Source organism: Adiantum capillus-veneris, chromosome 4 (assembly GCF_014529385.1).
Source record: "Adiantum capillus-veneris isolate H3 chromosome 4, ASM1452938v2, whole genome shotgun sequence".
Taxonomy (NCBI): Eukaryota; Viridiplantae; Streptophyta; class Polypodiopsida; order Polypodiales; family Pteridaceae; genus Adiantum; species Adiantum capillus-veneris.
The window spans coordinates 118,009,776-118,033,727 of NC_140934.1; the positions used below are offsets into that span (position 1 = coordinate 118,009,776).

Sequence of the window (23,952 nt, forward strand, 5' to 3'; positions counted from 1 at the left end):
ACAAAATTGTTGTTTTTTCTCTCCAAAATCCATCTTTTCAAAAACAGTGGCTTTGAGATGTAAGTCCCAAAACTTTTCTACATATTTGTGAATAGATTCGTAAGGAGAGAGCTTCAAGCTTCGCCATTTAGTGAGTACTTTGCCTTTCGCATCGGTAGACAAAAACTTCTTCATGATGGAAGCTCTAAAAGCTTTCCATATTCGTGGAGCTTCACCGTTTGCCCGTAGGCTAGACCACCATTGCCTAGTGGACTTTTAAAAATGCATAGCTACATGGTGTAGCTTGGAGGACTCCGTGAAGCCCTCATGTCCAAACGCCACATTGAATTGTTGAATGAAGGCCAAGACTTTGTTTGTAGCACCAAAGGTGCCATTGTAGGTAAGGAAAGAGATTCTCTTTCCTCCCTATGTGAACTTCTTTAGCTTGGACGATCTCTTCCACACGGCATAGGATTGGAAAAAAAAATAGGTACAAAAAAGTTGCATTTTTGCCATTCTGCGGACCTATCATCAAAGTTTCTATAGTCACGCTCAATACAGATACTATATACATGTTTTCTTAGTTCCCTTTGGGCCTTTGGATTCAAAAGGATCCATGGAGCATCTCAAAAGGATAATGAATCTCTTACAATTGGAACTTTGGGGGCAATTATAAAGTGCTAAATACAACAAACATGAAAAAATTGGGTTTAGCATTATGACCTCTAGAAACCCATAGAAACTACGCAATATCTAGCCAAGTTTGTAGTCTATGATTAGATATGGTTACTACATACAAAATACACACAATTTGCCTAAGAAACTAGCAATATTGAGAAAGTTATACTTGCTACTCTAAAATGTATCGTATCCTTAAGCCACTCAAATAACTCAACCATCATCATATACTATGCTATATAGCATATTAGGTCCCCCAAAACTCAAGGAAGATTAGCTTTATGTTAAACATTACACTTACACAATCAAAATTGAATTTGGATATCAAGAAAGACACCAAAAAAATCATAAAAGTGCTAATTTTGGCCAAAAAACAGGATTATGCAATTCTTGTAAATTGGTCATAACTTTCAATTTTAACACTTATCTCTCCCTACAAGCATCAAAACATGTTGAGAACTATGAAGGCCTAACCTCTAGCCATCTAAACTTCACAAACATGAAGTTTAGAGTGGTATAGTTGCCAAAAATTGAAAAAAAAAAGCCAAAAACAGGACCCGTTTTTTCACATAGTTTAGGTTCAAAAATGTTGTGCAAGAGTAAGGTTAATGGTGAGATTGATACTTAAAAGAAAATGCTAAGTTTTTTAAAGCTCATAAGGCAACTTTGCGGATATATAGCACCTAGAAATTCATTTTCATACTCTTCAAATAATTCAAGCAAAATGGTCACTTAACAGGACACAAAAGTGTCCACGGACATAAAAGTGTCCCGTTACCATTCTAGTGTTAAGATAAGCCCAAGTTGCAGCATTAGGATCAACATTGTTTTCTGTGCAATGGTCTCTCCACCAATGCTTGGCTATTTTCTCTAGTTTGAGCTTAGCGATGATAGCTTTGTTTACCGTTGATGAATGAGCAAAATCAAAGTAGTCATCCATGCGCTCAATCCAATCTTCAAGCACTTTGCCTACATCTTTGCCTTCCCCGCTAAAATTCCCACATTGAGACTTGTGAAGCATAGCATTGATATCTCTATCGATGATGGTGTGTTGAGGAACAATAGGTGCATTTGCGTTAGCAGCAGTTGCATTTCCTCTAGGAGGCATGGTAACTTACTGCACCATATCAACCAAGGTCACACTTAGTAAAATATTATATCCCATTCGAAGTCCTTAAATAAAATAGAATAGACATTTAAAGATAAGATGAGAAGAAATAGGAAAAACAATAATGAATAAATTAACCCAATTTCTATATCATAAAACTTGAAAGTTGTCTTGAAAGTTTCTAATAAATCTTAGTGGCTCTAACATAATGCACTCAGTAATATCCATTGTGACATCCTTCCACCAATGGAGTATAGTTGTCCCATTCCTTGAGTATGTCTGAAGGTTGACTCCAATAATCCTTTACGATCTTTGGCTGGAATATTTCTTTGTTGGCGTGTGAGTCATACCATTTTTGAGTAAGAGATTTGTTTGTTACACCATTTTGGTGTGAATAATTGCCTTCCTGTATACGAAGTAGTCATCGAAGAAAGCAGATTCCTTTGAAAAAACATCCGGTGTGTCCCATCCTACTGAGCTGTGAATATTTGCACAATCTGCATTGCACTGAGGTCTGTTGTAGGCATTGTATAAAATTTTTACATTGTGAAGATTGTAGATTAGTGACTTTCCAGATAAGTCAAAGAATAACTCCCAAGGTACTGGACTATAGGAATGTCGGTCATTGTTTTTGCCTTGCCGTCCTCATATATTAAACATAACAATGTCAAAGCATCCCGTAGCCTTTACTAAAGGAAGTATGTTTGTGGCCATCCACGTTTCCTTTGCCGGTCTTAGATTAAGTTCATAAGCGTTTATGTACAAAATTTGATTAGTGACTACAATCTTTGTTCCCAACTTAGATTGTATCCACTCAATACTCCCAACAGGCGAGGGTTCGTGCTGAGGTGGTCTAAACTCGGGATTCTCTGTAGCATAATGATACCAAGATTGAAAGGTATTTGGTACAATGAAATCCATAGAAATCAATATTTTCTTCTCTCCCCCGTTGTGCATGGTACTGACAAGCCTTTGCACTTCCACTCTAGTTTGGAAATGCTCTTCCACCATAAGACGAGAGAGTATATCCGCCCATATCCCTCGAGGTAAACAGTCAGTCATCTACACACACACCCCATCACTCATGTTAGTTAGAATGATAAAAACCAAGACTCAAACTCAAATATTATCTTCAAAACAATATGTTTTATATCAAAATCAAATTCTTATAACCGCAAAAGATAAAAAAGATACATAGTATTTCAAGGGAGATACACATATACGAAAGGTCCTATGAACCAATTCTTGGTCACTACAATTGTGGTTCTACCGTTATATGTGTCCACATCTCGAGTGTCAAAGTTTAACACTTCAACTTGTGCACTAAAAGTCACGTCTTTCTTTTTGTGCCATTCTTCCCCCCATGATACATCCTTGGGTGATAATCCAATAAACAAGTTTACATGAGCATGTTGTTCATTTACATCATTTTTGTAGAAGTATCTACTCTAATTCACTGTTATTGGTTGTGCTCATGCAAAATCACTAATGTACCTTCGTTTCTCATAGTCATCAAAGGTAATGGTAACATTGTGAGGGTTGTATTTGAGAATAGGTCCCTAGAATCTATCAACCAATCCTAGGGTACATAATAGAATTGGTTGCTACCATTGGACTTCTTCCATACTCTGACCTTCTCACAACAGCCATATCTTTGGTTTAGCATAAAGGCCTTCTTACTAAGTATAAGTTCACGACTCGGTATGTTGAAAAGGGAGCATAAGTTAAGGTAAAGAACATATCCTTGTACTTTAATATCACCTTCTTGGATCTTTTCCTTCACCCAAAGATGTGGGTTGGTCATGAACCTATCAGGCACTTGTGTCGATGTTCAGGAGGCTGAGCTTCAACATATAACTCCCATGCTACGTAAGTGTTGGGTACAAGGTAATCTCCAGTCCCCTTTGAAACTCAAGCCACTTCAATTTCCTAATTGAACTAATTCCAACCGTCTAACTCAAAAAGATTCATCAAGACAATTAAGAAAATCCATCTAAAACAAGACAATGAGAGAGAAAACTTAGTACACATGTGAACCAAAACTAAGTCTATGCTTCTTTTATTCATCAAAATTTGATCTTTATGACTTTATTACAAATTTTTTTGACTTTCCTAACCGAAAACCGAGAAGCCAAAAATGGTATAAACGAAAAAGGGACACCAGAAACATGTCAGCTAGACCTATGCCATCAGTCTCTAGTAGAACACAATTCCTGATGTATAGATGCACATGATTGTGTCAAGGACAAAAGAAGAAGAAGAGCTTTTGATAAGCTTACTAAAAGAATACCGAGATATCTTTGCTTGGTCTTACAAGGATCTCAAGGGTGTTGATCCAGAAATCTGTCAACATACCATACCCATGAGAGATAATGCAAAACCAAGTAGACAAAGGCCATACACATACAATAAAACCTTTGCCAGAAAAATCAAAGAAGAGATTGAAAAACTAAAGAAGGCCGAATTCATTTATGAAATTGAACACACGGATTGGGTGTCTCCCATTATGGTAGTACCCAAGAAGAATGGAAAATTACGAGTGTGTGTCAATCTCAAGAAAGTGAATGCAGCAACCATTATAGAGAAATTTCCTCTTCCAATCACTGAGCATGTGTTAGAATGAGTTGCAAGAAAAGAAACTTACAGCTTCTTAGATGGTTTTTTGGGATACAATCAACTTTTGGTTGACCCAAAAGATCAGCATAAAACTACTTTTGTGACGGAATGAGGTATTTTTGCCTATCGGGTTATGCCTTTGGGTTAACTAATTCTCTTGCTACCTTCTTAATATTGATGAGCCATGATTTTAAAGAATATCTTAGAAAATTGTTGGAAGTATATATGGATGATCTATACGTACATTCATCAATCCGGGCTGATCATTTTGAACACCTCAAAAAGGGCAGTACTCATCAAAGAGCAGATCATTTGTCTAGAATTGTTTTAGGGGAATCACCTAAAGGAGTAGATGATGATCTACCATATGCCTATCTGTTCTCCGTGGAAATGATACCTCGATGGTCAGAAAATATGGTATCATTGATGACCATAGCTCAAGTGGATTCAAAAATACCATGTCCTATTACAATCGGATTAATTGAACACTTGGCTATGTATCAATTATTAGCTGGTAGGCTATACAAAAGAAATCCAGATGGAATATTACTCTTATGAATTAATCCTGAAGAGAAAACCCAATACCTAAGTCAAGCACATATTACCATAGTAGGACTTCACTTTGTGGAAGACCAAACTATGCAAAGGATCTTGAGACTTGGAGTATTTTGGCCAGCTATGAGGAGTGATGTTCGCTCTTTCGTAAAATATTGTCCTCAATGTCAAAAACAGACACCCATACCTCATGTAACATTGTTTCAAATGTCACATGTTCCTAAGTGGAGTAACTATCTTGTTACTTACTTAACGAGCTAAACATTTCCTCAGGATATGAGTAAACACCGTCAAAGAGCAATTGAAACTGAAGCAAGAGACTATGCTCTTATTAGAAACCAATTGTATCAAAAAGGTAAGGATCAACATTTGCGTCTTTGTGAAAATGAAGATGAATATATTCCAATTATAGAACAAGCACATGCTGGATTAGCTGGAGGTCACTTTTCTAATGAGACCAGCGCAAGAGCAATCTTAATGGCAGACATATGGTGGCCAATACTTTTTGTAGATGCCAAAGAATATGTTCGGAGATGTGATGCTTGTCAACATGCAAAAATGCCAACACAAGTAGATAGTATGCCCTTAAGACCAATGATGGGAGCTAGAGATTTTGCAAAATGGGGTATAGACTTTGTTGGTCCAATATAGCCACTTGCTTATAGAACCCAAGCTCAATATATCATTGTAGCTACGAACTATTTAACTAAGTGGACCATGACTAAAGCAACTCAAAAGAATGATGCCAGAACCACTGCCGCATTCTTATATGAGTATGTGTTCACAAGATACGAACTTCCAATAGAAATTATTAGTGATAGGGAAACTCATTTCCTTAATGAGATAATCGAGTGTCTGCTTAATGAATTTATGGTCATCCATAACAAATCAGCATACGAATAAAATTCTTAGCTCAGTATTAATTAAAGTAATTAGTTCAGGAAGAACAGATCGGGAAATGAATCTCCATGCAGCTCTATGGGCTTATCGAGTTTTATTCAAAACAGCTTTAAATGCTACACCCTTTAACCTTGTTTATTGTCTTGATGCCATACTGCCATTAGAGTTTCTATTGCCGGAATTAAGGGTAGCAAAAGCATCTTGAGTGGACTGAACATGAGTTGCCAAAAAGATTCCATCTAATTACAAAAAACTTCAAAAAAGCGGACTTAGTTCTAGTCTATTCCCTTAAGCAACACAGTTTAAGAAAAAGGGAAACGGACCGTTTATCATTGAAGATGTATCTCCAAGTGGAGCAGTTATTTTGTCCACTTTTGATGGTGAACCAATGGCTAATTAGATTAGTGGATGTCATTTAAAGAAGTACAATTTTTCTCTAACCAATGAATTGCTATAAGAATGCATGCAGTCAAGCAAAGGAGGATAAAATGACAACAGGTTATTGATGAAGCCCAAGAAGAAGCTCGGCTTTGGGTACTCAAAAGAAAAGATGCTCTCAAGAATCTACAAATACCTATTTTCATCAACACCCTAGAAATAGATGACCGACCATGGGAATTGCCGAAAGATGCAGTATCAACAGATGATGAATGGTTAGATGGAATGGACCTTCGCATCAAAGTACAACTCAAAAATCATAGCACAAATGCATTGGTCGACACAGGAGCTCGAGTAAATGCAGTCAATTATTCCACGTACAAGAAAGCAACAAATCAGTCTCTAACAGCAAGAATAGCGACTATCAAAGGATGCAACAAGAACCCAACACCAACATTAGGAGTAGTCAACTTGAATGTGATAGTACATGTCCTCATCATTTTGTATGCTTATCAGAAGAACACATGAATGAGATGATGATTCTAGGAATTCCGTGGATGTGGACATACAAGGCAATACCAGAATGGGATACAAATTAGCTCAGCTATCACCTAAAGGCGGACAACTCATTTTTCCAATTGCACCAAGCAAGGAGGAATGGAAAGGCAACTACTAGTGGAGCAAACCATGAAGTAAACAATCTTCTCCATCCTATCGACAAGCAAATGCTACAAGTAGCATGCAAGGAGTCGGGAAAATTTGAGTACCGAAAGCAGAGCTTAAGGACAAGCCGATTCAAATTTGGGTGCCCAAAACATCATGGACAATACCAAAGACGGTTCCAAAGATCAAAACACAGAGATGAGCATCTTCGCGAAAGCAACCTAACACAAAATGGGTTTGGAAGAAAAAAGATCACTTATCTTCTCAGCAATCTGGAAAACTAATCAAGCAATGGAGAGTTAAGTCTCAGGAACCTCAACCACACCACTCCACACCAAGAAAACCAAGGTATCAATGGCAAATAAAAGCTCAACAACAGTCAAAAGTGATACCAACAGCTCAAGAAATCATCGTGCTAAAGCATCCTGATGGTACAATCAAGCAAAGAACACACATGCTACAAGATTTGCTCTTTGGAAGACAGCATCAGCAAGCCTCGACATCAGAAACCCTTGAGCTAATCACTCAAGACCCAACTCTTGCACAGCATAATGGTTTGAACTGCATTCATCTTCAAAGCATAGTAGATCCAACCAAGGCTATGCATAGATACGATTGTTTAACCCATGCACACGGTCGTACCGGAGTACGCCATCTAGGGGTGGAAGGGCACTAAGTAATTAAGGGCAATGTTTGAAGAGGGAGGAAAAAGTCTGATGTTAACGTGTGATTTTTTGCAAAATCAACTAGTTATGCCCTTACAAATCATTAACAAGGGAATTTAACTAATGATATCTCCCCGATGAGTGTAAAAAGCGTATATACTATCAAAAAATCATCAAAAAATAGTCCTTTTTGGTTATTTTTTATCATTTTTCTTGATGTTGAGACTTAAAAATGAAGAAATCCAACAAAAAACAATATAGCTGTGTTTTTCAATGGATTTTCTTGATTATTGGATTTTCACTTTTCTTTTTTTAGTGTATTTTGTTATTTTCTTTGAATTTTTTAATAAATAGGTCAAAAATTATATCAATGGATCAACTCCTTTGAGGTCTTTATAGGACCAGGCGAACACATCTTTATACTTCTTGAGAAGTTGTGTTAGTTGTTCTTCCTCTTTAGGCTCTAAATCGTTAGCTATATAGACCGGCTGAGGCTTTTCACCTGGTTCTGCGAGGTCTATCTTTTTTGCATTTTCATGCCCATCGTAAGATTCTTGGTTGGTTCTTTCCCTAACTGGTGGTGTCATGATGATTTTTCAGTCCTGGATAGTAAATTTCTGATAGTGTGATGGTACGTTCATGTTCCTCTTTTCTGACTCCCCTTTACCATCACTATCTTCTTCAGTAGTCCATATCTCTCTCATAGAACGTTTCAGTTCTTGGTATTTTTGTTTACGCTCCAATTTGGTCCGCTCTTGGTCTTTTGTTGTTTCTTTTTTTTATTTTTGAGATTTTTGTGATTTTTGTGATTTTGTTTCGGTTTTAGCTTTTTGTACTTGTTTTATTTCCTCTCACGTTCTTTCTATTCGATTTTTTGAGAATCTTCCTGATATTTGATCTTTTACACAATCCTCTGCTTTTACAAGTATCAAATAGTGAGTTTTACCTTTTATCCTGGGCATCAGGTTCTCTCTAGCTTTGTTTCATGCTCGTTTCCTCTTATAGCGTTCTTGGCGTCTGGGGTGTTGATTAGCAAAATCATAAAACTTGATATTCTCGGTTTCATTTCCACGCTCACTTGAGGTGTCTGAACACTCATTATCTGCATCATCATTTACTTCCAAATTTTCAGAGGAGTTGTAAAACTCTTCTTGTTCTGATGGTTCTACCGTCTCTTTTTCTGGTATAACGCTTACCATGTAATAGGGTAACACATCATAGCTATCCTTATCGCAAAATTTTGTTGTTGGACTGTCAATAATGGTACAGACATTCAATGTTGCTAGTATGTGTTCCCATTCTAGAGGTTCCAAGGCATCTTCAGGGAAAGGTTCCGAAATATACTCCTTGTCCTCAATTGCTCTTTCTAAGACGCATTCCTCTCTTCTTAAGCTTCCACAATGTGAAGCTCCGCACATCCATAGCTCTTTTGGTTGCCCTAACCATGCTGGTAGTTCTGATCCTGCTACTGTAGCTGAATCAAACTCTTCCTCAGGTGTTTGGTTCACATCTTTGTAACTATGGTCTTTCAGGTGTATTTTAGTTGTTGTCTCGCCATGTCTCAGATATATGTGGTCATAACCCCAATCTTGGACCATCTTTAATTGTCGCATGAATGGTCATCCCAAGATGATCTCATAATTGTTCTTTTTGTTGAAATCGACTATTGCAAATGTATGCTCATACTTGATTCCGCATGAAGTGACAATCACTTTTTCTAAGAGTCCTAGAGGCTTCTCCATGAACCCATCTGCCAATTGCAGTTTCATTCCGGTAGCCCTCAAAGCTGGTTTTCCCCATTTTTCCAGATTTCCTTAGCGGCGATAGCAACTCCCGCTCCACTGTCAAGAATAGCTTTGGAAATTACTCCTTGGAATTCTACTGGTAGCGTGGTGTTTCCATCTTCTCCCTCGCAATATTCTCCAACCTTATTCAATGGTACTGACCTAGTGTTTAGCTGAGGCATGTCCAACTCTGTGATTCCTTCTTGTAGCTTCAAGGTGGGGTCTTTCACTCCAAATTTTTCTAAGCATTTTCCTACTGTGGTCCACATGTTTGGCCTTAACCTTAGGAGTTCTGCTAACGTGATTGTGCATGCCACCAGGGTGGATAACAACTCAATCAATCCTTGCAAATCCATCACCTTGTTAGAAGAAAGTCTTTGAGATGGGATTGCTCTCACCTCCGACTTAGCTTCATACTCTCCTAGGTAAGAGGGTAAAGTTCTCAACGAGTCTGGTTGGCTGTGCCCCGAACTAATCGATCCTTGGTCTCCCCCTTGTGAATGTATCTCAAAGTTCAGTTGCGACCTTGCCTCAAATTCTTCAATAGGAGGTAAGATCACATTCTTTTCTTTTCTCGCGCTATTCATGTGGTTACTCATCCTGTTAGCCTCGTTGGCCTCTTGGATTTTTTCTTGCATAGATCGTCTAAACCGTTACAGTCCTTACCCATTTCTGCCAATATTTTAGGCTGGAACCCGTCACTTGCCCCATCGGTGGTATTTGGCACTATGATAGGCTCTCCTCTGGACTCATAGGCATTAGTGAGTTTTTCCTTTGTTTCCACATGTTTCTCTAAAGTTGGTTGGATAGGGGTTTGAGCTGGTTCTTCATGCCAATTTGCAGGTTTACCCAGCGGGTCTTCCATCAACGATTGAGCCATCTCAATCATCTTTTTACACATATCCAACCTCTGTTTTTCTATTTCTGCATATGGATAAGTCATCCACCTTTGCTCTTGGGTTTGGTTCTTTTTAAGTCGAGCTTCATAAGCTTTTAGAAGCGCATCCAATTGCTCATTTACCTTGTCTGCCAGTACAGATCCTCCTGATCCTGCACTTTTGGGCTCTGCTATTTCCTTGGGTGCTATGGTTGCTGTGGTGTGTGAGCTTAAGCTAGCTAGATCCTCTAACCGCTCCAATCTGTCCTTTGTATGTTTCAACTCCTCGGATAAGGATATATGCTCTCGTTCTTTCTTGGCTTTCCTACGCGCCTTTCTAGCTTTCCAAGTGCTTCTTTGATTTTTCGTTTCTGAACTTTGAGCATCGGTTTTTGGTTCTTCAACTATGGGTTTATTCGTCCTTCTCTGAGCTTGGGCTCGTGTTACCGCTTGAATAGGTATGATTGTTTCATTTTCCAATCCTCCACTGGACGGTACTGTTTTTAACATGTTCAAGGTGGTTTTTGCTCCTTTGCTCGGGTTTTTAGGGCAATCGGGAATCAAATGAGTAATTCCACATTCTGGGCAATACGCATTGACTCTAATGATTTCATCATGAGGACAGCCTCTCAGCCAATGGTCTCCACCACACTTGTAACAGGGTCCCTTGGGCTGTTGAGGTGCTCCTTGAGCTCCTCTTTGTTGGTAAGTATGTCTCTATTCGCCCATGCCTCCATTGGCTATGAGCAACAATGTTCGTTCATCTAAGCTATATCTTCCTTCTCCTGTTGCCAGTGTAGCAGTTGGTGGTCCTGTGTTTCCTATCATGCTCCACGGTTCTAGTGTCGAGGGTTCTTCCGGTGGATAATAGATAAGGTTTGCCGCATATCCATTTGGATCTTCATAATATGCATGCATAGGTACCAAAGCCTTATCCTCTGATTCAGTTACTGTTGGTGTATATATTATACCAACTGGTCGTAATCCTGGTAGGGGTGGTTGTTGCCCCAACACCAGTTGTGCTCTTTCTACACCTACAGGTCGTGGCAAGTTGCCTGCTTGATATCTAGGCATCGGTGGAACTTGAGGGGAAGCTACTAGAGCTTGGGGAGCGTAAGGTCTCTCTCTCACATATCCCTTGTTATAATAACATTCCTCAGTCCCATGGTTTTTCCATTTTTTCTCAATAGCACATCACTTGGGCTGTTTAGCCTGGGGTTTGGCGTACAAGTTCATCTTTTTTAGCACTTCATCTACGAGCTACTCCTATTTTACAGCTACTTCTCCTTTCAGTGCTTTCTTAGAAGACTTGCTTCCACTTTGCTGTGAAGAAGAATCGTCATCAAGGTCCTTGAACTCCCCTTCTTTGTAGACCGCACAATTGTCCACAAGGTAAAGAGCCTCCTTGTTTAACTCATTCAATGTCATGCTCCTCTTCATATGTAAGTCTTTCTGGAGATCTGCATTCCTTAGTCCTTGATGAATATCAACATAAGTCTGGACTGAGTTGGCAGTTCTTCAACAGGACAGAACTTAACATATCTTTTTAGTCTTAGGAGCCGCCTTTCGTACAGATTCTCCATCTTTGTGTTTGAATTTATGGATCTGTGAGACGGTATTATGAGCTATTCCCCTTTGTGAGAATTCCTCGATAAAATCGTCAAACACTTCCTCCATAGACTCAAAGTCTCTACGCTCTACAGAGTCGAACCAAGTGGCAGCATCATCCTCTAGGGTTAGTCCAAACCCTACAAATTGGGTAGGAAAATCTAACACCTCTTCGGCTCTAATTACACGCACAAAGGCTGCTACATGATCTCTTGGGTCTCTGCTTCCTGTGTATTTCTTGTTTACCCATTTTTGCACTTGAGAAGGTCTAATTCTTCGATGGTGTACAAACCTCATCATTGGATCCCCCCATCCTAGTCGATATCTTGGCATCATACTCCTGAAGAATCTCAGCCCACCTGGCCTTGCGACCCTTCAAATCACTTTGTTGTGTAAACCACTTGATGCTTTCATGGCCAAACACAATCTCAAACTGTGCACCATACAAATAATGTCGCCATGTCTTTAAAGCAGACACTATTGCATAGAGCTCTTGTTCGTAAGCAAAGTAATTCTGTTGTGCTGAATCCAGCTTCTTGCTTTCAAATGAAATTGGCCTTCCCTCCTGCAGAAGGACTGCTCCAATCGCACGATTACTAGCATCCGTTTCCAAAACGAATGGCTTTAAGGGATCCACAATAGCCAAAACAGGAGTTGTGGCTAATGTGTCCTTAAGTTTGTCAAAACTTTGCTATTGTTCTAATCCCCACTGAAAGGTCTTGCCCTTGGCTTTTAGCCGATCTGTCATGGGAACAGCAATATGGACATAGTTTTTAACGAATCGACGATAAAACCTGCAAAGCCTAAAAAAATCTGGAGCTCTTCCACATTTTTGGGAGAGGGCCACCTTCGAATGGCATCCACCTTGGATTGATCCATGTGTAACCCTGCAGCCGAAATAACATGCCCCAAGTAGTGAATTTCTTCCTTGAGGAAATCACATTTGGATTCCTTGGCATATAATTGATTTTGGCGTAGCAAATGAAACACTTGTTTCAAATGTGCTAAGTGCTCTTCCTCAGAAGCACTATATACAAGAATGTCATCGAGGAAAACGATAACAAAATTTTCCAAGTACGGTCTCAAGACACTATCCATGAGTGTCATGAACGTAGCTGGAGCATTGGTTAACCCAAAGGACATCACCAAAAACTCATAATGTCCAAACCTTGTTCGGAACGTTGTTTTGGGTATATCTGCAATCCTGGTGCGTACTTGATGATACCCAGATCTTAAATCAATCTTTGAAAATATACGAGCGTGGGTGAGCTTATCAAACAACTCATCCACTCGTGGCAATGGATACTTGTTCTTAACAGTAACCGCGTTTAATCCACGGTAATCTACGCACATGCGCATACTACCATCCTTTTTCTTCACAAAGAGAATGGAAGAGGCCCATGATGAAGAACTTGGTTGAATAAACCCTCTACTAAGATAGTCAGCAAGCTGATGTTCGACCTCAGCAGCCTCAAAATGACTCATTCTGTAAGACGGTTTACTCACTGGCTTACTGCCTGCAACCACGTCTATATGCCATTTTGCACAGAACGTGTCGGCGGTAGCCCTGGTGGTAAATCATCTGGGAAAACATCCTTGAATTCCCTTAAAAGTTCCTTTAATTCATTAGCAACATTTGCTTGTTTTGAATTAGTTAGCATAGCTGGAAGAGGAGAGAGAGAAGAATGTGGCGTTAAGGAAGTTTTATTCAAAACATTATCAACATTGGAAACATCATCCACATTGGAAATAAAATGGCACAATGAGTAACACAAAAAGAGTTATTCTATTGCATCATCAGAAGAGAGCTTCATAAGCTCAGTTGTACAAATAAGTGGTGAGGAAGGTACATCCTTCTCCCCCAACAACAGCACGTGCACACCATTGGATTCGAACATTAGACTATTATGCTCATAGCTACGTCTAAGTGATGATCCTAAACTATGAAACCACTCACGACTAAGAACCGATCTGTCCTCTCCATATTCATGACTTGGAAATCCAAAGAGGTACGGTATCCTTGAATTTCCAGAGGTACATCTTTACCCTGAGTTTCCATATCTCAACATCATGGCCGTTAATCATTGCTACCTTGTAGCGATGGGAACTCGGGGTTTGGGGCAATTTGAGTTGTTTCACCAATTTATAATTGATGAAATTGTGCGACGCACCATCGTCTACCAAGATCCGCACCCTGTGTCCTTGGATAGAGCCATGCATACGCACCAACTCATATGGTCCGAAAGTCTGCTGCCACATGGAGGCCGTGATACAGCACTCATGCACCGCCTCGGTGTGTGTTACTTCCACATTAGCAAACTGGGAAGAGGATTCAAGAGGTAAAAGCTACACCATGTGCACTGCTTTTTCCTTCCCCTTGTCTTGAGCAGCAGATTTCCCCTTGGGACAATCCTTTTTGCTATGTCCAGTTCCCAAACATGTAAAGCACAACTTTTCTTTTTTGGCTTTCTCAAACTCTTCCGTTGAGAGAGGACCTCTAGACCCCTTGGTTTTTTTGGAGGTCTCTGATGCAGCAGATGCAAATTTTCTTTTATGATGCACATACTGTGGACGTGTTGAAACAGGTGTAGTGTCATGCACATGTGAACTATGCAATGCCCGATCATCGAGATCATCATGGATGTGAGCTTGCACTATTGCTTCCTCAAGTATTTGTGGATCCTAGGTTTTAACGTGCTTCTTAAGCTCGGGATTTAATCCACGGATGAACCCACGTACCTGTTGAAAGGTGTCCATCCCTTCCAGCTGGAGGATCACATCCCGATAATGGGAAATATATTCCAATAATGTTTTATGCTGACGCATAGAACATTTGTCCCATGCGGTCCAATTTCTATCCTTCTCATTAGTAGGTAGAAATTCCTTCTTGAAGACAGTCTCAAAAGCTACCCAAGTCTGTGGTAGGATGCCCTTCTCCTTGAGAGACATCCACCATTTGTAGGCCTTGCCATCCAAAGTCAGACTTGTCTGCAGCGCCTTGGCTGCATCTGGGGTACGTCTAAGGTCATGAATACCATCCCACTTACTGAGAAAAATATTCACGGTGTCCTTGTTTCGCTCATGCTCTTCTCCCCGAAAAATTGGTGGCTTTGTATTTTTCAACAAATCGTCCACCTCTTTTTGGGTCAGAGAGTGCAGTGGTCCCGAGGGAGGGCCTTGCCCGGCACCTAGCCCTTGGCTTGGTGTGGAGCCGTGCTCCTGATTTTGCTAACCAGCAGGGCCCGTGGCCTGCTGCCGCATATGCAACTTAATCAAATCGGATAATGCTGTGACATTTTGATTTAATTGTGCAAAATTCGTTTCAAGCAAAATCATGCGTGTTTGCAATGCACGGAAATCTTGCATGTCCAGCAACTCATACGCATCGTCTGTCACCATTGTGGCACGATTATCCTCCGTGAGAGGAACCGTCCGCGTGGCATCGATAGACGAAACGTGTGCGGACTGCTCGAAATCGAATGCATGATGCATATCTATGTCCGAATCCATATTGTGGACATACTGTGCGAGAAAAGAAAGGAGAATACCTGAATTCCAACGAGCTCATAGCTATATGCGATAAGGAATCGTATAATTACGCCTTTGACAAGAAAGAACGCCGACTTCGAAAGTGAAGTTCAATCCAAGACCACTACCAGCTTGACAACAACGAGCAAAACTGCAGTGGATGATTCACTCAAAAGCACGAAGCAAATTCGAGTTGCCAATAGTCTGGTTTGCGTCGTATGCAATACACCAAATAAACTTGAAAGTTGCCGACAATTTGGGCAGCCGATGAGGAAGTTGAAAACACAAATCAATGTATAGTCACTGCCGAGGTGGCTTGCGTCGTATGCAACCACCAAATCGGTTGAAGCTTGGTGACCAAGTTGCAGTTTGTCGAAGCTTCAAAACCTGGTTTGCAGCAGGTTCGGAATGCTGAACGCGCAATAATCCCAGCAATGAGTGCTTGTAGACGGGCATGGAGTTGAGGAAGAGAGCCATAGAAGATAGAGGAAGCGCTTCGGCCAACGGGCACCACCCTTTACCAAGGCGACTAGGGATGGCCAATGTGAAGGGAATTATTTTTTTTTAAAACAGTTTCGAACTGCAACAGAACCTATCGACCTGCGTGATGCAAGAAGGAGCAAGTAGCACTCAAATTTTCAGGAATTTGATGTCGCTACTGTGACGAGTTGTTCTCAGCTTGAACTTGCGCTTCAACCAAGCCCATCTTCGGGCAATTCTGCACAATTCGAAACTTTTTCCCTTCCCAGCTTGAAGCTCCTGCACGCCACGGCCTCGGCTTCGTCTTCCTCTTCCCTTTGAGGTTGCATGCAACATGAAACAAAAGTAAAAACGTGCCTCAGTTCTAAAGATAGCATGAAGCTCTGATGCCAATCTCAAACCAATGGACTGCCAGACTCGGTCCATCCGCCCAACCTCCCTTTTATAGGCTTCCAGCCTGCCTGAACCCGTTCCCACTGGCAGTCGGCCCTTGGCCGAGTCCGTGACCCCATTAGTTTGGCCCTTGGCTTGACATACGTTAAGTTGCGTACATTGCCCAGTGTACTACGTGTGGAGCCATTTTTGGCTAATTTGGCAGTTTTTTTTGGCCGTTTCTGAGACTCGGACCGAAAGAGCCCTTTCTAAGACTGTGGCTAGTCTATTTGTGTCTGCATTAGCCTTTTGGAGGGTCGATAGCGTGAGGTTTTCTTTGAGCTGGGGTGTGCTCCAATGTTGAGACACCTTCGGTGATACAGATAGCTGGAGTTCCCCTTTACAGTACCCTCGCCATAGGATATGTATCTGGACGGTTATTTATGCTTTTGACGCCGAGTTGGCAGTCACACAATAGTGGTTTTGTGCAGTCAGATGCCCAGTTAGTGCAGTTGGCACATTTATGCGTATTTTGAGTTGAGTTTTGACTCCTCATACAAAGGAGACTTGCTGGATTTACTTCCCGCCAGTCGTGACTTCCATTTTTGGCACTTTTGAGTCTATTTCGATTGAGATTTTACTCCCGATACAAAGGTTACTCTGCCCAAATTTCTACAGCTTCTCGCCATAGTTTGACACCTCTCAAACCCTCTTGTCAACGATGGTGTCTTCTTCAGAAAAGGAGGAGTATTTCATTCGAAAGTTCGATGGCAGCAACTTCACCATGTGAAAAGAGCGCATGAAAGATGTTTTGATAAACAAAGGTCTCTTAGAACCATTGAAAGAGCGCGCATAGGATGATGATTATACACAAGCTCAATGGAAGCTTTTGGATGCAAAAGCCATGGCTACAATATGTCTACATCTAGCCGAATCAGTCGTCTTCACTATCATAGGGAATAAAACAACCAAGGAACTTTGGGATAGCTTATGTTCAGCATGGGAGAGCAAAAGTGCATCCAAAAAAGTTTTTCTCATGAAAAAGCTTATGAAGCTCAACATGAAAGAAGGTAGCACAGTTTTTGGTCACTTAAATGAGTTCAACTCCTTGTTCAGTCAGCTGACATCTCAGGGCTTCAAGGAGTTTGACGATGAACTCAAATCTATCTTCTTATTATGCTCTCTACCCAGTTCATGGGATATCTTTTGCACAGCCATTAGCAATTCAGCTCCGAATGGCAAGTTAGAGTTCAATGTTGTCACAGATGCGTTGCTCACTCAAGAGATTCGTCGTAAATCTCTCGATGGTGCTAGTCATGGAGATGCATATATGGCTGGCAGTTCAACAAAAATCAAGAGGCCGTGATAGGAACAAATACAAAAACAAAAGTAGAGAGCAAAATCCTCATAGTACTAGCAGGCACAGGAGCCAAAGTAGAAACCGCAATGCCAAAAATATCGTGTTACTATTGCCACAAGAAGAGTCATTACAAAAAGGATTGTCGTAGTTTCCTAAGAGATCAGAAAAACATGCAAAAGGATAATTTTGGCAAAGGAAAAAGTACAGTAAAGATTGAGGAGCTTGATGTTGTTGAGTCTCCCATACCTACCAGTGCAGTAGCAGATGCTCCTCCTCCAGTGATGCTCATTATGCCCACAGAGATTCATGTCGAGGTGACAACAGATCCTTCTAATGTTCTCATTTTCACTTCAAATCTCACTCCAGATGCTTTGGTTGCACAGGATACGTGAGGGTTATGCACAGAATTGAATTCTTGATTCTGGTGCAAGTTTTCATGTCACACCGCATAGAGAGGGATTTTCCTCTTATGCATCCATGCATGGAATAGTCAAGCTTGGTGATTCCTATGAGCTTGACGTTATTGACATTGGTGATGTGAAACTTCAGATATATAATGACACTAATTTTGTGCTGCAGAATGTCAGACATGTGCCCAAGCTTACGAAAAGCTTGCTTTCTATAGGGCAATTGGATGATCTTGGCTACACTACAGTTTTTGGTAATCGTTCTTGGATAATCCGCAAGAATAACCTTATCATGATGAAAGGTAATAAAAACGGATCCCTGTACTCTTTGTTGTTTCGAGTGTCGACAAACACTCTATCTATGCTGTCGAGCTGCTGTCTACTGAGTTGTGGCATAGCCAACTAGGACATATTAGCCAAAAGGGAATGAAAACACTTCAGCATTTTGGCTACTTACCTGTGTTAGATTACACGGACTTTCCATTGTGTGAGCACTGTCAATATGGCAAATAGACCAGATTGACATCTTTGCCATTGAATAAGAAACTAGACAAACCTCTAGACTTGGTGCACAGTGATTTGTGTGGTCCAATGCCACATAAAACTCTAGGGAGACCGAACTACTTTCTCACATTCATAGATGATTCTACCAGAAAGGTGTGGGTGTATCTCTTTAAGTGTAAGGAGGAAGTCTTTTCGACATTCCAAAAATTCCTCGCCATGGTTGAGAACCAACTCAGGATAAAAGCTCAAAGCTTTTCACACGGACAATGGTGGAGAATACATCTCCAGAGAGTTCAAGGATTTTTGCAATAGAAGAGGCATTCGGTGGCATTTTACTGCTCCATACACATCTGCAAAAAATGGGATAGCTGAAAGAATGAATCGTATGATTCAAGAGCGAGTTGTTTCTATGATGTCTATGGCGAAGCTTACTCCAAATGTATTTTTATTAGCTATGGTGCAAACGGAAAGATGGGATATCGTCTCTAACACCCAGAATCACACAAAGTCATTCGTAACTCACATGTGATTTTCAATGAATCAAAAATGCACAAGAATCCCATCAAAGATGTTGAGTACAGACGTGTTCGTTTTGAGGATGTAGCCTCCGAACCAACTCAATGCAGTAGTGTTGCACCTACTCCTCAAGTGCAAGATACTACTATTGCTCCGGAGAGAGCAAAGTCCAGCAGTCAAGTACTGAGACGCTCTGAGAGAGTATCACGTGTGACCGAGCGGTTTGAGCCGGGTATACACCACATTTTGGTCACTGACAGTGGAGAGCCAACCTGCTACAAAGAAGCTATACAGATGGATGCTAGCGTTAAATGGGAGCAAGTTATGTAATCATAATACAATTCGATTGTGGCTAATGAAACATGGGATTTGGTTGAATTACCAAAAGGCAAAAATGCTTTACCTTGTAAGTGGGTATACAAGAACAAGTATACAGCGGAAGATCCCGAGCCTAGATACAAGGCTCGTCTAATTACCAAGGGTTTCAAGCAGTAAAAAGGTGTGGATTTTGATGAGATTTTCTCTCCAGTAGTCAAGATGACTACACTTCGCACCGTGCTTGGCTTGGCTGCTATTAAGGACATGGAACTTGTCCAAATGGATGTGAACACAGCATTTCTTCACGGAGCTCTAGATGAAGATGTCTACATGAAACAGCTAGAGGGATTCATATGTGAAACCCAAAAACCAACGAGGACAGAATTGGTTTGTAGACTTAAAAAGGCACTCTATGGCCTCAAGCAAGGTTCAAGGCAATGGTAACAAAAATTTGACAAATTCATACACTCTCAGGGTTACATAAGAAGTAAAGAGGATCACTGCTTATACACAAAAAGATTGAATGATGGTTCTTTAATCATCTTGATTTTGTATGTAGATGATATGCTTATCGCAGGCAAATCAATTGATGAGATCAATCACTTGAAAAAGATGTTGAGCACTCACTTTTCCATGAAGGATTTGAGAGATGCCAATCACTTTCTTAGTATGCACATCAAGAGAGACAGACAACGTAGAATTCTTGAATTATCTCAAGAAAAGTAAATTCACAAAGTCTTGCAACGTTTTAGTATGCAGGGGGGGAAGTCATTGAGTATGCCAATGCAAGCATACTCCAAACTTAGCAAGGAAGACCCTCCCACGACAGTGGCTGAAAAAGAGGAAATGGCGAAAGTACCATATTCTTCAGCAACTGGCAGTTTGATGTACGCTATGGTAGCCACAAGACCAGACATTGCACATGCACTGGCAGTGGTTAGTAGGTACATGGAAAACCCTAGCAAGAAGCATTTGAAAGCAATGAAGAAAATCCTCAGATATTTGAAAGGTACAGCTAGCAAGTGTTTACGCTTCAAAAACAATGATGCATCTACTGTAGGTTACACGGATGCGGATTATGCGGGTTGCGTGGATCGTAGAAGATCCACATCTGGCTATGTATTCATATTTGTTGGAGCAGTTATCTCTTGGAGATCGTGTCTCCAAGATTGTACGTCTTCATCTACCACTGAGACAGAATATGTTGTTGCGTCTGACGCCAACGAGGAAGCCATATGGTTGGCTCGTCTAGTGGGAGATTTGGATATTCACGAGGTTCCAGTACTACATTGTGATAGTCAGAGTGTCATTGCTTTGGCAAAGAATCCAGTGTTTCACTCAAAATCGAAACACATAGAGGTCAGATACCATGTCATACGAGATGCATTGGTTGACAAGCGTATCGAGCTTGTCAAAGTTCACACTGACGACAACCCCGTAGATGCTCTCACAAAGAGCCTAACCTCGGAACGGTTTACACATTGTATAGAACTTATGGGTGTAGGATGAAGCCTCGGCAATGCTTCATCAACTTTGTATAAATTAACTATACTAATGCCACTATTGGCCACCATGAACTTCAAGTGGGAGGTTGTTGGGATGTAGGTCAGGTGGTCGTAAGAAACCACCCTTGTATACTTGATTTCACCTAATCAATATAAAGAGAAAAAGAGAAAAGGTTGATTCTTCTATTTCTTCTCCACTAACCAAACACAAAGACTGTCTGTGTATCATCCCCTTCCCCATTCTCTTCTTCCCCTCTCTTGCACACACCCCGTACACGTGCTACACGCGTACAACAAATTGATGTTGTGTTTAATAAGTGTTGTCCTTAGTGCTTGAAGTTTCTATCTTCATAGCACTAACTAGTATTGAAGGAACAACTAGAATTTTATTGTAAAATGTCTCTCTTGATGGGAGAAACCATAATACAAAGCCTTCTGGAAGGGGAACCGGTTCTATGTAAATCAAGTCCTCAACTGTTGTCAATAGCTTAATTTCTCTCTTTTTGAAGTATTGTTTATGACTATCTAACTAGGTGGTATGCTTTCTGTTGCTCTCTCCACCCAAACACTCTTGTTAGTCTCATTAAGAATCTATCCTAATGAAATGCTCACACAAGCTACTAGACCATTAAATGCTACATGACCAAGAGTAGTAATATTGAATTAATGAAGAAGCAATATAGCCATTTAATCTACAGAAGTCTATAATGTGTGTTTCAACTTGATTAATAGTTCAAATAATGTTTTGATAACATCATAGTCTTAATGGTATCTATCTCCACACACATACACACCCGCAAATATTTGTGCATACAACACACACCTCTCTTCCTCCTAGGAAACATTTTTTCTTTCTTTTTGTACATATGATCCTTGTTGATACGGATCTATCAAGTGGAAGAAGCCACTCATACTCAACTTCACTTATTACACACAAAGTAGTGAACGCTTGAATTCTAAAACACATGGGAAGCAACGAGTACCTTTAAAAAAAACTCTCTTCACAAATATTTACAAATAACTATCTTTTCTCGAGAAACATCCAAATTGGTTAAAAAACTCCAACTGTATATGCAAGTTTATAGAACTTTAGAAATTTAATATAACCATTTTGATAATTCATAGGTGACACGTCCTACATATTGTGGTGTATAGAACGTGAGTCCATCCAAGGTTGTACTATGAACATCCCTTTGTAATTACCTAGTGCTAATATAAGGAGTCCCAATTACTCAATGCCAAGGCACACTATTCCTGGTCTAATCTCTCCTTTAGCAAGCATGTTACACTAGTGGAGTAGTTTCTTTCATCTTCTTGTTAGGAAATAAGACATAGCTAAATAGATAATTGATTAGATTACTTAATGGAGAGAGATAGATTTACATACACGAGATTATAGAGTAGAGAGAGAGAGAGAGAGAGAGTACACACGATATACGTGGTTCACCCAATGTGGGCTACGTCCACGGGAAAGCAGCCACTCAATGGCTTTAGTACTTCAAAACAAGAAGTAGTTTACAAAGGGATTATACCCTTAATGGAGCTCCCGCCTTGCTTCACTCTCACCACCTCACACTCACCTTGTTGCATCAACTTCACACTATGAAATGTGTGTAAAAATGGCCTCCTTTTATAGGCCAAAAGGGCTGCCCTCTCTTATGAGAGACAGCCATGTGTAGCCGCCCTTGTGCGAATAAGTCCAAATCGGACCCTCCAATCCGCCCATGTGTGGCCGCCCTTGAGAAGACAAGTCCGCTTTTGAATTCGGCCACCGGCCATTGAATTCGGCCACCGGCCACCGGCCATTGACTTCCGACCACCGGCCACCGGCCATTGACTTCCGACCACCGGCTATCGGCCATTGACTACCGGCCACCGGCCAACCGACCGGTTGTTTTCCGATCACTTTCCGGCCGCCGTCCAGCCATAATATTCCGGCGAAAAAGAATATTCCGGCGAAAAAAAAAAGTCTCGGGGGCCTCCGCCCTGGAGGCCTTTAAAGTTGCCCCTGATTCTTGTCCATGAAAATTTTGGTTTCCGGTGAGTGATTTTCCTTCACGCACGATGGCTTCTCCTCATAATGGGGGCCTTATAAATGTGCGATTTTACCACAGAAAATTACAAGGGTAAATCAGGCTCCATACTTAACAAGTCTCCCACTTGGAGACTGATCTCCAAACCAAACCGGTGACTGCTTTCCATTCTGGCTTCTTATCCTTGAATGCCGATTGAAGATGAGCAAAAGCTCAACTTCTCCTTGTTGACCACCTTTGTAAACATGTCTGCAGGATTTTCACTTGTATGCACCTTTCCTAGCTTTAGTTGTCCCTCTTCCAAAAGAGTGCGTATGAAGTGATATCTCACCTCAATGTGCTTTGTCCTTGAATGAAAGGCTGAGTTCTTCGCAAGATGGATAGCGCTTTGGCTATCACTGTACAAGACACAATTGTCTTGTTTGAATCCAAGCTCTTCTAAGAATCTGTGAAGCCACAGAATTTCTTTGCTTGCCTCCGTCATTGCTACATACTCTGCTTCCGTGGTAGAAAGTGAAACCACTTTCTGCAGCTTTGAAGCCCAGCTTACTGCTGTGCCTCCAACCGTGAACACATAGCCAGTAGTGCTCCTTCGAGTATCTTTGTCACCTGCCATATCTGCATCAGCATACCCTTCTAGAAAAATATCAGTTCCTCCAAAATACAAAGCATTTGTTGTTGTCCCTTTTAGATACCTAAGTATCCACTTCACAGCTTGCCAATGCTCTTTACCTGGGTTGTCCATGAACCTACTCACAACTCCCACTGCATGTGCAATGTCTGGCCTTGTCCAGACCATAGCATACATTAGAGAACCTACCGCTGCAGCATATGGAACTTTAGACATATAGGCTATCTCCTCTTGTGTCTTTGGACACATATCCTTCATTAGTTTAAAATGAGCAGCCAAAGGTGTAGAAACTGGTTTTGCATTTTGCATTGCAAACCTTTCTAGTACCTTCTTGATGTAATCTTCTTGAGATAGCTTTATTGTCTTCTTCGTCCTGTCCCTTGATATTTTCATACCAAGTATCCTCTTTGCAGCACCTAAATCTTTCATTGAAAAAGATTTGGACAGCTCCTCTTTGAGGTCTTTGATGTCCTGCATGTTAGCACTT

At 40.8% G+C, this 23,952-nt stretch overlaps 1 protein-coding gene across 1 annotated transcript in view; it reads right to left on the reverse strand.

The window, feature by feature from the left end:
* Nucleotides 1-1,364: 1,364 nt before the first annotated feature.
* Nucleotides 1,365-23,952, reverse strand: part of LOC147459880 (uncharacterized) — a 35,114-nt gene continuing 12,526 nt past the window's right edge. The window contains exon 3 of the mRNA XM_086511062.1: nucleotides 1,365-1,774. Within this exon, the coding sequence (XP_086367188.1) occupies nucleotides 1,627-1,774 (148 nt within the window). The 3' untranslated portion in view covers nucleotides 1,365-1,626. The remainder of the gene's footprint in view (nucleotides 1,775-23,952) is intronic.